Source organism: Eschrichtius robustus, chromosome 7, assembly GCF_028021215.1.
Source record: "Eschrichtius robustus isolate mEscRob2 chromosome 7, mEscRob2.pri, whole genome shotgun sequence".
Classification (NCBI taxonomy): Eukaryota; Metazoa; Chordata; class Mammalia; order Artiodactyla; family Eschrichtiidae; genus Eschrichtius; species Eschrichtius robustus.
The window spans coordinates 131,573,441-131,588,599 of record NC_090830.1 but is presented as its reverse complement, the minus strand read 5'-3'; the positions used below and the strand labels follow the sequence as shown (position 1 = coordinate 131,588,599).

Sequence of the window (15,159 nt, the reverse complement as noted above, 5' to 3'; positions counted from 1 at the left end):
ATTTAGCACTTACTGTGAACCAGACACTTCTACGCACTTGACATGAATTGTTTCGTGTAATGCTCACAGCAGTGCTATGATACAGACCCTAAGATTATTCCCAGTTTCCATCCAAGGAAACGGGAGGAGAGAGGTTTAGTGACTTGCTCAACGTCAAAGCCGGGTAACCCTGCTTGAGCACCCAGGCTCCAGCGCTGTATGTGATCTGTTACTATCGTCAAGGACTTTTGAGAATACAGAGGCCTAGATCACTTAAGGGACTTGTCTGCAGTCACTGGGTGGACACAACTTGAGCATCCTGGCCCACGTGACTGCTGACTGTATTCTTCCCACTGTGCTATCGGCCAATGAGTGTTAATTGAGGAATGTAGCTTTATTTTGTTCACTGACTGTGATGTGGTCAAAGGCATAAAATCCAGGTATGAGATTGAAGCTGATCATCTGTTGTTTGTCCCAGAACCCTCCAGTCTTGTTAGCTTTCGTCTCAGTCCCAGTGACAAACTTAGAATATCTTTGAGCTAAATGTGAAAGATGTTCCTTTTGCCACTTGTTGATTAATATTCCTTGAAAAAAACTTATTTCCATATGCATAGCCCAAAAAGAAATGTCAGTGGTTAGACATACTAATCAGAAGAAGGCTTTGTGTTTTAGTAAAGGTTAATTGAGACCCATCAATTTTTTTTTCTTTAAAACATTAAAGTAAAATAATGTAATTAGCTATTTTTTTCCTCTCTACTCCCAGAGGGCAGATGTAAATGTTCTACCTAAATGAAGCTATTTATTTAAATTCACCCAGATTTCTTTGGAAGTTTTGTACATCTTTCTTCTGCCATATCAGCTTAGAGCTACAATAATTTAATAAGTTTTTCCTAGGGTGAAATTGGATGCCCTTTATCGATCTTACACTGAGAGGGCGTTCAATTACTTAATCTGAAGTGGTATATCTGGGTCTCTCGATTACAGTTTTGTTATAAACGGCTTGCTAATGATGTTCGGGGTGCATAGGTTAATAGGGGCCATCCTAGCCAGGGCTGGGTAATTGAATGCTTTCTATTTTGGGACCAGTTATGTGATCTCTTACAGTGGTACTAGGTTCCCACAATTACAGCCTGCATCCACAGGGCACCGTACTGAGCCCAGGCTGGGGAGCAATCTCACTGAAATGTATACCTGCCAACTCTGGTTTAATACCTGAATGGGAGCGCCAAGGGTCCTGTCTCATCTGAGTCCACTGGCACCAAAATGTGGACATTCCAGACAGGTGAAGTGCAGTGATATCCACTGCTTATTTCTTAAGAAAGAATAACCTGAGTGTTAGGTTTCGGAATGACTGTTCTTGGGATAATTTGTGGCATATGGAAAAGGCCAATCCAGGAAAAAAGGAGCAACCCATTTTCCTTTCAATCCAGTCACATGAATTTGATTTTTCTTCACCGAGTGATGTTAGCTCATAGTTATAATTATTTTAAAGATCTTTTTGAAACCATACATAGTGTGCATCTATGTATTTGGACAAATACAAATACTCTTTGTGTTTGGACAAATCCTAGCCCTGACCCAGCCTTCCAGGCCTTCCAGAGTCTGGTCCCTGCCTTTTCTCCCATCCGTTTCCCCCGCCCACACCTGCCCCATAGCCCAGCGGTCTGCTCTCCTGGTGGTCCCCATGGGCTTTGATCTCCAGCTTCTCTTCTTCATGGGGTCTTTACTTCCCTGATCTCCACGTAGCTGGCTTCCTTCTCATCATTCAGAGGTCCCCTCCTGAATTAGGTCTTCCCTGGCCATCCTCTCTACTCTATCTCCACTTCCTCTAAGGCATCAGCTCTCCCAGGGGTTGGAGGCCAGGAATGCTGCTAAACATCCTAAGTGTACAGAACAGCCCCTGACAACAAAGGATTATCCGGCCCTGGTGTGGCTTTGAGAGCTCCTGTTCAAGGGTTTCCTTGTTTTCTCCCTTTGTATTTTTTTCCTACCCTTTATTAGCATCTGAGATGATGTTATTCATTTGTGACTTTTTATTGTCTGTTGCCCTGCAGCCCCTAACTCCTGGTGGAATATAAACTCCAGGTGGAGAAAAGCCCTCCCTGTCATGGTCACTCCTGCACCGTTGCCGTCGAGGCTGACAAGGGTGGCCTGGAAGCCTCCAAGCTCCAGGTCCTGCACTTACAAAGGCTCACAGCAATGTATTCACCTGGTTATATGGCTGTTATTTTTATTTTTATTTATTTATTTAATAAATTTATTTTTTTATTTTTTATTCTTGGCTGTGTTGGGTCCTTGCTGCGGAGCGCGGGCTTCTCATTGCAGTGGCTTCTCTTGTTGCGGAGCATGGTCTCTAGGCGCGTGGGCTTCAGTAGTTGTGGCTCGCGGGCTCTAGAGCACAGGCTCAGTAGTTGTGGCTCACGGGCTTAGTTGCTCCGCGGAATGTGGGATCTTCCCGGACCAGGGCTCGAACCCGCATCCCCTGCATTGGCAGGCGGATTCTCAACCACTGCGCCACCAGGGAAGCCCTGGCTGTTGTTTTTAATCAAGTATTTGACATACTATACGCTGGCCATATGTTTTGATGGAATTTGTAAGTGTAAGATAGTTTTACATTTTTTTCCTCTAAGAGAGCACTCCCGGGGTTTTTTCCCACCAATAAAATCTCCAACTCTTCAGACACCACCTGGGTGTCCTACAATTCAGTTGAATTCTTACAGTAACTCCCTGGAATTAGCACAGACTTCACGGGTCAAGGGCTCAGTCCTCTGAGAGTGCCCCCACTTCAGGCCCCAGTCACAAGTCTTGGGTCCCCAGGCTTACCTACACTTCTGTCCTAATTGGCTGCAAATTCAGAGGTTCCCACAGCCCCCTCCTCAGGTTCCACAATTTGCCAAAATGATGCACAGAACTCAGGAAAGTGCCTTACTGACTATTACAAAGGAGATGATACAAGAACAGCCAGATGGAGGAGATGCACGGGGCAGTCTGCGGGGAGGGTCTTGGACCTTCCATGCCCTCTCTGGCTGCACCACCCGCCCAGCACTCCCATGGGCTCACCAACTAGAAAGCTCTCGGAATCCTGTCATTTAGGGGGTTTTATGGAGGTTCCACTGTGTAGGCACGAGTGATTAAATCTTTGGCCATTGGTGATTAACTCAATCTCCAGCCCTTCTCCCTTTCCTGGAGGTTGGAGAGGCAGGGCTGAAAGTTCCAAGCTTCTAATCAAAGTTTGGTCTTTCTGGCTACCAGCCCCATCCTGAAGCTGTCTGGGGGCCCCAGCAATAGTGGCTGAAAGGGGCTTGTTATGAATAACAAAATGTGCTGTCCCTGTCACCCCTATCCAAGGGTTCCAAGGGTTTTAGAAGCTCTGCGCCAGGAACTGGGGACAAAGACCAAATACGTATTTTTTATGACATCACACCCCCCCATCACATCCTGGTTTCAGGCCTCCACACCTGGACTTGCATCTCGGGCAGTGCCCAGTGCACAATCTGCCTTCAGAAGGGATCTGGTGAATCACAGAAGGGACGAATGAATGAATTATAGGAGAGTGTTTCTTTGAGGCCCTTAAGGCATCTGGAATTGTCTCCCCAGTTCTCTGCTCCCCGTTTTACATTTAAAAAGTGAGACGTGGAGTGGGAGGTCTGGCTGGAGGGTGCAGCCTGCCCAGGGGACAAATCCTCTGGCTCACCACGTCCCAGGCCTCTTAGGTGGAGACTGTCAGCGTCCCTGCCTACTCAGGTCTATTTGTTTATTTTGCTTGTCAAAGGAAACCTTTGTTCTTGTCGAGGAATGTTTTGCCCATCCTGTTGGGTCCAGATTTTGTACATTCTTGTCTTGGGGCTTCAAAGACCATGTTTGGAAAAAAATTGAATTAGGCCTCCTGTAGCCAGAGAGACAGAAGGGTGTGACTGGCTCCCCGCTGCGATGCTGGTTGGGGCCTCATTTTAACCCCACTTGGCCTTGTTTTTGGCATGTGGAAAATGTTTTCCTGGCCTAGTGAGGGGGTTTCCAAGCAGGGGAGCTTGCCCTGTTGTTTCTTCTGTTGGGGAGAATTGTTTGTACCCAGTGATGGGTCAGGGGTGGTTGAACAAGTTGGGGGCAGAGGTTTGAGCCTTGAGGTTCCCGACACGTCCCTCCCACTGCTCTCTGGGATGAGCGGGTGGCGGAGCCCGAGGTGCTGGCCTGGTTCCGGGGCCGAACCCTCCCACAGCCCCTGCTTCTCTGCGCTTCTCAGAACTGCTCTGACCCGCATCTCAGCCTTTACTCACTGGCATTCCTCAAACTGCTTACTTGAGACAGTAGTGAGAGTTCTTTGGCCAATTATGTTTTGGAAACGTTGTGTATTATATTCTTCTCCTGTGAAAAGTCCTACTCTAAAGAAGTCTGTGTAGTTCGGTCCATCTCACCTTTTCTCCAGGTAATTTAAGCACTGAAGACCTATGGACAACACGCAGGACATTTTGTGGAAGACATTTTAGGAAACTGCTTGGCTACTTCTTGGTCATTGTGTTTTGACAAAACATGGGCCTTTCGGTCCAAGGGAAGGGAATATTTCTGCTGGTGAGTTCTGATTGTTCAGCCTTTCAGCCAATATGAGAGGGGGCTTAACGCAGGGTTAGTTAATATCACCTCCTCTAGGATTGTTGGAGGGGTGTGTGTATGCAGAATTGGAGGTGAGTCTGCCACCCTTGGGTAATTCTCAGGTGCTAAGGAAAAATAATGGGATGGGATCACCCATCCTTGATTCCACTTCAGATGTTCTTGGCATTCATTGACAATTAAAAACATAAGAGTAATAGTCATTGATGATGCTATTATTATTCATGTTATCTACCTTTTATGGGGTGCTAAGTATGTGTAGGCATTATGCAAAGTCTTCACATGCCTTAGCTGATATAGTACTTGTTACACACTTGAAAGGGAGGTACTTTTTATCTAAATTTGACGGGTGAGGAAACCAGAGCTCAGAGAGGTTACATGGCTGGCTCAAAGTCACATAGCTAGCTAGTTAGCATTGTTCTACCACTGCTGGAAACTAAGTAGGTCTCCTTTTTTGCTCTTTTTACAACATCCACAAAGAAGTGTCATTTGGGCAACAATACATTTTATAACTGCAGGAGTCTATGAATGGATTTTGAAGAATCATGTTTTCCCCAGGATGATGAAAGTGAAAAATTGTTTTAGGGTCTAAAGTGTTCTGTTGCTCAGGGGAATACTGCACGTTGGATTTAATTGCTTAAAGTCAAAAAATTTTTTTAATAGGATACATTCTACTGAAGGAGAGAATCATTTCAGTGTTTCTAAATTTTCATTACCTTTTGCATCCTAAACTAGTAATAAATGTTAGCTCTAGGTTAAGAGACTATTGGTGCTACTGGGAGAGTGAAAACCATTTTCTCTGCCTGCTCCCACCCTAAACATCCTCCTTCTTGGATTTTTTGTTGACTTAACAGCACTGATATTTCAATTCATCCCTCAAATTCATAGTCACTGACTATGCATGAATCTGAGAATGACTGCAAGTCCTGGGATAGGGGGATCCAGTCACTTAGATGTGTCAAGGCAAAGGCATTACAGAATATGTGGGCTGTGCAAAGTAGGAGGTGTTTAATATGTTGCTGGTGGCGCTGGTGTTGGGGCCACATTTGGAGGCAGAGACTGAACTCCAAAGCCAAGCACCAAAGACCCGAAACCTCTCCCTTTATCCTATATGGTTTTCTGTAACTTGCTTGTGACCCAGCTGGCTTGGCTAAAATTGAGAAGTGGAAAAGAAGCGTGAACGTCTCTCCTTGGAAGATGGTCCCAGGGTTATTGCTGTCATCACATAATGTAATAAAACCTCTTTTCTTTGTTGTTTAGGTAATCTGACATCTTAAAGATTTTGAAGAGGAAACATTTCAAAGGAACACAGGCTGTAAAAGAAGAAATCTTCATGGACTCTGTGTGGATGGTGCGCCAATCCATCCGTCACTGAGGCCATGAGCTCTTCTAATCCCTTGGGTGTTCCCATGTTCTCCAGTGAGAACTCCTCCACTTCATTTGGTGCCATGGGAAAAACCTGAAGGACAGGAAGAATTGCTCCCGACCTTGTGGCTTTTTCCAGGATTGCAGTGGCTCTTACAGACCATGACAATTGGAGATCATTCGTGTTGTCTTTCGGAGTCGAACCAAAGAACGCGCTTCCTCATTCTCTGGTGTTTTAGCGCCTGACCATTTTTATATTTGTTTCTGCTGCTCGTGCCTTTCCACCATCTTATGTGATCACGAGACGTCCTTGAAGTTTTCCAGCACGACTTGCAGGCATCCGGACTCCTTGGGGGCTCGCCCATGGCTCGGCGGGCCAGCAGTCCAAGGGCATTACGATGAGGCACTGCATTAATTGCTGCATCCAGCTGTTGCCCGACGAAGCACACACACAGCAGGTCAGCTGCCGAGGAGGCCCCCATCACAGTCGCCAGGAGTGCCCCGTGTGCAAAGGAGAAAACAAAATTGTGTTTCGCGTGGACGGTAAGCAGATGAACTTGCTTGCCGTTCTCGAAGGGAGGGCTGAAGGGAATGAGAGCTGGAGTGGGTTTTTGCGCTTCAAGAAGGGGAAGCAATGCAGCCTCGTTTTTGGATTGATAATAATGACGCTGGTGATGGCTTCTTACATCCTTTCTGGGGTCCACCAAGAGCTTCTGATCTCATCGCCTTTCCATTACGGAGCCCTCCCCAGCAATCCCAGCTTGATGGACGGTGAAAATCCGAGTGACACAAAAGAGCATCGCCACCAGCCCTCTGTAAATAATATTTCGTACGTGAAGGACTATCCAAGCATTAAGTTAATTATCGACAGCATCGCAGCCAGGATTGAGTTCACAACCAGACAGCTCCCAGACGTGGAAGATCTCAAGAAGCAGGAATTGCACGTGAGTAGCCTGGTGCTTATCTCTGTGGACCGATTCTTAAAAAAATCGCTGCTTCCTTTCCTGTCACCACCTTTGGGAAGAAGATGACCAAAAATTTCTCAAGTGTAGCAATGATAATCTGACAGCCTCATGGATGAGAGTTCACTGGGAGGTCTGTGTCCACGCTGTTAGCCCAGAGAAGGGAACTCTGTACTGAATGGCGCAGCAAGCAATGTTGAAGGACGCCCCTCCTAAAAATTCCTTTCCGGGACTTTTTGCTTGAAATGTGGCCCTGGCAGTTAAAGTTGCTTTTGTAGATCACCGTCATCTTGTTTCTAGTCTGTCCTAATCACGGTGTTTGCCTCTAACGGCCATTTAAATATCCAACTACATAGTCAAAAGTTCCAACTCTTTAATTTAGTTAGATTGCTGTGTGTGTGTGTGCGTGTGTGTGTGTGTGTGCAAGATAAATCATGGTAGAATGGATTTTGATTGAACTTTTATTTTCATTCTCTCCAAATTTTATTTTTATTTGGGGTTAAGGAAAAGCATGTCATTGGCTGTTTACCAAGTTTTGCTTTGTTTTAGTATTTAGTCATCATCCAATAATACTTCCAACGTGAACGCTGTAATAAGTCTCAGGACAGGATCATACTGTGGACAGAATGTGCTTGTGCTAATGTTTTCCCCTCGGTGCGTCTCTCCCCCTTTTTGTCTTTTTGACTGCAGATGTTTTCAGTCATCCCGCACAAATTCCTCCCCAACAGTAAGAGCCCCTGTTGGTACGAGGAGTTCACGGGGAGGAACACCACCGACCCCTACCTGACCAACTCCTACGTGCTCTACTCCAAGCGCTTCCGCGCCACCTTCGACGCCCTGCGCAGGGCCTTCTGGGGCCACCTGTCGCACGCGCACGGCAAGCACTTCCGCCTCCGCTGCCTGCCGCGCTTCTACATCATCGGGCAGCCCAAGTGCGGCACCACCGACCTCTACGACCGCCTGCGGCTGCACCCGGAAGTGAAGTTCTCCGCCATCAAGGAGCCGCACTGGTGGACCCGGAAGCGCTTCGGTGCGTGCCAGCGCGGGCCCCGGTCCCCGCGGCGAGGGTGCACGTGGGGGTCTCTCACCAAGCCCGGTGCATCTGCCGCCTTCATCCAGTCGCTCCGTACGCGCACGTCGGGGTCGGGATCAGGGGTCACCGTCAGGTTCGGGGTCACGGTCAGGGTTGGCGTGGGAGCCCTGAGACTGACCCGAGCAGGGCTGTGCGAGGCCGCAGGAGGGATGCAGGGCGGGGAGATGAGAAAACACGCCGAGATGCGGAGATCAGACAATTCTCTGGTTTAGGGATCCCCAGGGAGACATCCAGCAGGACCGAGCACCCAGCTCCCGACCACCCGGTGAGCATGTACGGAGCGCCGGCGGTGTGTAGGGCGAGGGAAAGGGGGCAGTATCAGCAGCTCTTCTTGTTCGGAAGGGCACACGCAGCACCCGGGAGTGGTGAGTGCTGGCCGGGTGGACGTCTGTCGGGGGCTGTCCATCCAGCTCCCAGCTCCGTGCTGTTCCTGATAGAGCCCGGCACCCACACGCCCACCCCCGGAGGTGGCAGGAGAAAGAAAGACGGCTGCATGAGCGGGGTTTCCGCTTCCTGCTGGTTCATCCCAGGGCCCTGAGCCTGTCATTGAGCTGCTTCGGACTTCTTTTCTCTGACCTGACCCTTCGGCTTCGCAGGGTCAGAATGAAAGCCCCAGGGAGATAATTCTGGGAGACCCTGCTCGCAGCACCCCACCCCTTTCCCACGGGGTTGGCATGCAGGCTGCTTTCTGCTGGAGCCACCCGTCTGCCCTTGGGTCACTGTTTCCTCTCCTTAACCTTTTCCCTTCTGCCAGGAGACGTTTGGTCACTGGAGCTAAGGGATGACAAATGCCAAAGTTCGGGAAGCCCTCGAGGGTGGTTTCTGTGCAAAGGACCTAGGTTGCTTGGAAGGGAATTTTGAAAGTTTTTCTTAGTACAGCCTAAGTTGAGACCAACTCTTAATGTGTTTCCCGACAAACATTTGACTTAATCCCTTTGATGTTCCTCCTGGAGTGAACAGAAGCGTAAATGTGTCTTTTGTGCTTGGCAAGGGCAGCTGTGGGAGCCAGGGTTTCTCTACTCGTCTGAAGAGCGGCCTCCCCTACACAGCTCACCATTTTCCCCCGTGAAAACCAGGTTCCCACTGGCAGAGGAGAGAGAGGCACAGGGGCATGTGGGCCTCTGGATTCTGAGCTCCAGTGTCACCTTGAACCTCTTGCTGTTTTGCCCCGGATGCTCTCTCTCCACTTTCCATTAACCTTGGTGGCTGTGGTTTAGGGCAGTGTGTTGTCAGTACATTTTCAAGTGAAATGTACCCACTTCTGAGGCAAGGGCAAAATTTAGGCTGCATGTGGCTGATGCCAGAATAACCCAGGTGTCCGTCCGGGGACCATCGATTCCCCTTATCGTTTGGACAGATGGACAGACTGCTTGATGGAATAGAACCTCAGGAAGGTGCTGGTCGGACCTGGTGAAGAAGACTCATCTGAGCTTCCAAGGATGCTGGCCCTCCGATGGGCTGCCTTTTCTTTTGATCCAGTGTGTGGATCCTGACACCATTGCTGCCCCGCCCCTGGGGGGCCTCACCTGGTGCACATGTTAACCAGCCCCAAACTCTCTGTCCCTCCAAGTAGACTCGATTATAGTTCTTGAACAGGCATGCCAGCCTTTCAGTGGCTACCTTGCAGCTTAATGGTGGTGCATTCCACCCCTCGAAGTGCACGTGGGTTAAAAGATCACGGCCCATTCACAGACGCCCCTCCCTCTCTTGCAGCTCCTTGGGCTGAGCCTTGGCTGCTGCAGCTGGGCCCTTGGACTTTTCCACACCCCCCCGTGGTCACTCCCCGGCAGCCATCAGCCCAGCCGTGGCAGCTTTGTCCTAACTCCTGCTTCCTGGTTCTTGTAGGAATCGTCCGCCTGAGAGATGGTCTGCGGGACCGCTATCCCGTGGAAGATTATCTGGACCTCTTTGACCTGGCTGCACACCAGATTCATCAAGGACTGCAGGCCAGCTCTGCGAAGGAACAGAGCAAGACGAATAGCATCATTATCGGTATGGCTTCCGTGTAACTCCCGCGAGGGCCCCCCTGCTTCTGCCCTGGGCCAGGCCGGGCTTCACTGCACCTGCGAGCATTTGCATGATGCCTGCCGGCAGCTGCTGAGCATGCGCTTCCCCGCTAGCCATCACTCTCACCCCCATGTAAGATGTTCATAGTGCTCGTGCAACTTCAATAAAGCACAAATGTTTAGTAGACTGTCTAGTTCTGTGGAGACTCAAGCATACCTGAACTGGCTTTTTGAAAAAGTTGCCATTTCTTTGCTTTCACTTGAATTAAGCTTGCATGCTTGATTTCTTTTCATGATACGCCCACCTGAGTAAGTTTGGTTGGGGGATCATGAACGTAAAATGAACCAGTGAGTCGTCAGTTTAATTCTTGTGGCTTTTGTACTCCCTGGCCGCTGGGACCCTGCAAAGACGGAGGTGGCCTCTCCTGAAATAGACGCCGCCCTATTGCATCGTGGGTGACTAATTGCTGTTGAAAAAGCTTAGGCCTTGTCAAGCTAATGCCTTTAGACATTCAAAATGAGGTGGTTTGATTAATAGTCATTTTTTAAAAATTTACAAGAGTGTTTTATAGAAAACATATCTATTCACTCTCTCTATTGGATTCAGCTTAGGAGAAGACATTTATCCACTTACACCTCCGAAAGGGAGAAATCGGATCACATATTTTGCTTAAATTGATTACCTGAGGCAGTGATCTATTTTTTTATTCTCCTAAATCTGTTATATTTTGATTCTCCAAATTCGGTGACTATATTAGTGACTAAAAGGAATTGTAATCAACCATTTGAAAGATGGATCTTTACTTAACTCCCATATCCAGGGGGACAGGCTTACATGCCTAAGCCCCAATTTATTTATTTATTTTGAACTCAAAGAAATCAAGTCCAAGGAGCTGGATGAGATCACACCCTCTCACCCAGTGTGAACTGGCTACTAGCTATTTTCTTGCAGCCTTGAATTCTAACACCCCAAATTACAAATCTTAATTAATATTTGACTGTGACTCCCATACCATATGCCTCTGGGAAAATCTCATGTTCTTAGGAAAGAGCTAAAAATATGCATCCTAGGGTCAGGAAATAGAGCCTAAGATAATGAATGAAAAAGGAAGGCTTTAGTTTGGTTTCCTAATTTTATTTACTTCTGGATTTAGAAATGAAAACTAAGGAATATATCTACTGCTCTGATGTTTACCTGAAGCAGAGTTTATTGAGTTTTACGGTAGATGGAAAGCTGGCGTCCAGCTCTGATCGTGCCACCAGGCAGCTCTGTGCCATGTGACAAGTCGGTCTTTGTGTTCGTGAACTCAGTCTGCTCATCTGTAAAATGGGCTTGTTGGACCAGATCAGTTCTGGGCTCCTCCCAGCCCTGAAATGTGATTTAACTCTGCTTCAGCTTCTTTCGTTAGATCCTTGGTAGAAGCATACTGGTCTTTTTTCATCTTGGCTGATGGGTCAGAGAGGGCCTTTTCTTAATGGTCTGGGCTTAATGGCTGGAGTCATGAAGGACTCAAGTGGCTGGGTTCTCTGGGCTGGGGAAAGGCCAGAGAACCTTTCCCCAGCGCAGAGAAAGGCCCCTGCCTCTGCTCTCATGGCCACCCGGCTCTGCCCTGTCAGAGTGCTCACATGGGGCTCTGATTGTTTATTGAATTATTGATCTTCCCCTAGATTGTAAGGTTTGAGAGGGAAGGGGATTGTCTGTCTTGTTTCCGGCATCTATCCCCAATGCCAAGCATAGTGCCGGGCACATATTAGACACCAAATCAGAGCTTTCTGCCTGGATGGATGAAGGATGAATGAAGGAAGGATGGATAGATGGACAGGTGGATGGACAAGCATAGAACCAGTTCATTTATGGGACTGACAAAATTTGTGCCAACTTAGTTTTAGATACTTCCCTTGTCCTAATATTCCCTTATTCATTGTCAGTAGAATTTTCAAAGGACTTCTGATTGACTTGTTTTTTCTGTATTCTATGGTATTATCTCTTAAAAAAAATAGAAAGAAAGATCAGAATAGTAACGCTTACCTGGACACGATTGCACATCCAACAGAATAAATAGGGCCCTGCTAACACTCTGCATTACTGTGATGTGCTCACCAGTGATCAAAGAGACTTACTCTTTTGGCTCAGATTTTCACTGAATAAGTGACTTGGAGATGTATCATATAGTCCCATGTACCATGTTGGGAAATCGAATGTATAATTAATTGATTTGTTTTTCTTTCTAAATCTCTGAAGACTGTCCTGAAAAAAAAAAAGTCAGGGAATTGGTTCAGTTATCTGAGATAGAAATGTTGAAATGTCTGTGTCTTGGCCTCTCCCCTGTCCTAGAATGTGTGTTTAACGTTATCATGCTTCATTCACACAGACTGTGATCAAACAGGGGCTAGAACCAGCTTCCTGTTCACGCAGTCAACACTGAGTGAATGCCATCTGTGTGCAGGGTGACGGGGTGGGTGGGCACGCAGGACCGAGGTCGCATGAGCCTTCCCGCAAAGCCTTCCTCTCGTTTGGTCTTAGCGTGTGTACTGGGACTGACCCTTGTGATTTCAAGGGAAGATTGATGCAGATTGCACGCAGTTTCCTAATGAAAAATGAGGATAAAAACAATGCCGGAAGCAATAACTGTCATTGAGAGGGAGAAAGGTAAATGATCAGCGAAAAAGGCCACCACAGCAATTTCAAGGAGCAAAATTATTAATCCAGAAGTTCGGATCCCCGAACTTCTCTTTCATCCCTGACACTTTCTGAAGGGAACCATCTAGGACAATCTCAGCGGGCCCTTAGAAGGCCACAGAGCTACGCACCGTTAGCAAAGTTAAACATCGTGAAATTGGGAGGCCAGATGCTAGTAGAGGTTTCTTGGCACATCGTGGAGAGAGGAGCTGGGAGGAAGAGGGTGGATCACCTTGGTCTCCAGAAGGAGGTCCTGGAGGGGAGGGGGTGACACGGCGGCAGAGGGTGGCCATCAGCCTGCTTTTCCCGGAGCCCCGTCTGCCAGCGTGGCAGACCAGCTCACACGCTCGCACCTATTTAAGAAGGCATCACAGCCAGGTCTGGCCCCTGATTCAGGCTGCTCTGTGGGAGCCCGTAACTCAGCACTGCTCACTCGTTTTCTGTTTCCAGGGGAGGCCAGCGCCTCCACCATGTGGGATAACAATGCCTGGACGTTCTTCTACGACAACAGCACGGATGGTGAGCCCCCCTTTCTGACCCAGGACTTCATCCACGCCTTTCAGCCAGACGCAAAGCTGATCGTCATGCTCAGGGACCCCGTGGAGAGGTGAGCAGTGTAGATTTTTCGTGTTGGGAAAAGAAAAGGCAGTTCTGAAGAACAGTCTTCCTTCTCATCACAAACAAGATTTTGCTGCTGCTGCTGCTTCTTTTTTTTAAAAATAAACAAGCTTAACTTGCAATGTCACTGCTATTTCTTATGTAAACATTATTCTTGGGGCAATCTTCACTGCATCTAAACAAACCGAGCATTTTTTTCTTAGCCATTTTGACCCTGGTCTCTGGGCCTTCAGCCTCGGCCGGTCTGACCTCGGGACATGCCCCTTGGGTGATGTCCAGCCATGAAAAATGCCCTTAGTTTCGGGGATATCGAGGTTCTCTGCAGGGTTTAACTCCTAGAATTCCTTGTCTCCCGACCTGATTGATGCCTTTATCCTGTTGGCTCTGAATGTGCAAGCTCCACCTTTCCTTGAGACTCCAAAAGGCAGAAGACGACAGACAAGAGCTGCTTTGTTGTGGAGAACAGGAGCTGCCCGGTGTGAAGGAGGCCAGGCCAGCACGGTATTGAACCGAGGGCTGTCTGAGGGTGGCCAGGCCGGCACTGGGTGATGCTGAGGTCACTGACGACGCCTGTGTGGATGGCAGAGTCTTACGGCTGCCAGGACCTTAAAATCATTTAGTCCGCCCCTCCCCTCCCCCCCCCCGCCCCCGCCCCGACCAGTACCCCTACACCAGAGATAAGAGGCTCCAGTATGGTCCAGGAGTTCCCCACCCAGGATGGCCAGTCCCGCTCAGACAGCTCTGAGAGAGCATCCTTCCTGTTTTGAGCCCAAGTCTGTCTTTTGGGAGCATCGACACTTCAGACCCATTTCTTCCCTACGCAGACCATGTCTAATCCTTCTAAATGGGAGAGCCTGCCAGATATTGAAGACGGTGGCCACGGCCCTGTGTCTTATTTTCCTTTGAGCTAAATGCCTCTTGTTACGGGTTTAGTTAATTAATTACACCCTCGCCCACAAAGATGTATGTGAATGTGACCTTGTTTGGAAATAGGGTCTTTGCTGACGGACTCAGGTTAAGATGAGGTCACACTGGATGAGGGTGGGCCCTAATCCAAGAGCTGTGTCCTGATGAGAAGAGAACATTTGGACACCGAGACCTGCAGACACAGGGAGAACACGTGTGAGGACGCAGGCAGAGGTTGGAGTGATTCTGCCAGAAGCCGAGGCTGCCCGGGGAGGCCGGCAGCCCCAGCAGTGGGACACAGGCCCAGAACAGGTTCTCCTCAGAAGCCCCAGAGCGAACCGGCCCTGCTGACACCTGGATTTCAGACTTCTGGCTTTCAGAACTGTGAGAGAATAAATTCCTGCTGTAATAAGCCACAAGTTTGTGGTAGTGTTACAGCAGCCCTAGGACACTAATACCCGCCAGTTCCTTCCTTGGATGGCATACATTCCTGGCCTCGTAGCCTTGCTGATGATGACAATTTTAAAAACACCTGTAATCTCCCACCCAGATAGTCATTATTTTTATTTTGCTTAGTTTCTTCCAAAGTACTTATCTTTGTAGATAAGTGTAGTGTGTGTGTGTGTGTGTGTGTGTGTGTGTGTGTATGCGCGCGCGAGTGTGTGGTGTGCAGTGTGAATATGCAGTCTTACATCTTGCTTCTTTCATTTCGAATTGTCGATTTACCTCCTTGTCCCCCTCGTGGCGTCTCCGAATGGCCCCCGGGCACCACAGTCATCTGGCCAGAGAGCTGGATGGCCCTTGCTCCGTCTCCACCCCTGCAGCCCTCCCGTGTCGCACCGTGGGGCCTGTCGATGCTGCACGCGGTTCCTCTCTGCCCTCTGCATCTCCTCCAGCCTCGGGGAATCCATCCGCTCTGCTGATGAGGCAGCCCTGACCTCGGAG

The 15,159-nt window shown here is 48.5% G+C and overlaps 1 protein-coding gene across 5 annotated transcripts in view; it reads left to right on the top strand.

Annotated features, from left to right (window-relative positions):
• Positions 1-15,159, top strand: part of CHST15 (carbohydrate sulfotransferase 15) — an 83,833-nt gene that overhangs the window by 44,321 nt on the left and 24,353 nt on the right. For all 5 annotated transcript variants that reach the window (XM_068548718.1, XM_068548719.1, XM_068548722.1 and 2 more), the window contains exons 2-5: positions 5,845-6,893; positions 7,602-7,941; positions 9,850-9,996; positions 13,141-13,297. In XM_068548718.1, coding sequence (XP_068404819.1) covers positions 6,348-6,893; positions 7,602-7,941; positions 9,850-9,996; positions 13,141-13,297 — 1,190 coding nt within the window. In that variant the 5' untranslated portion in view covers positions 5,845-6,347. The remainder of the gene's footprint in view (positions 1-5,844; positions 6,894-7,601; positions 7,942-9,849; positions 9,997-13,140; positions 13,298-15,159) is intronic.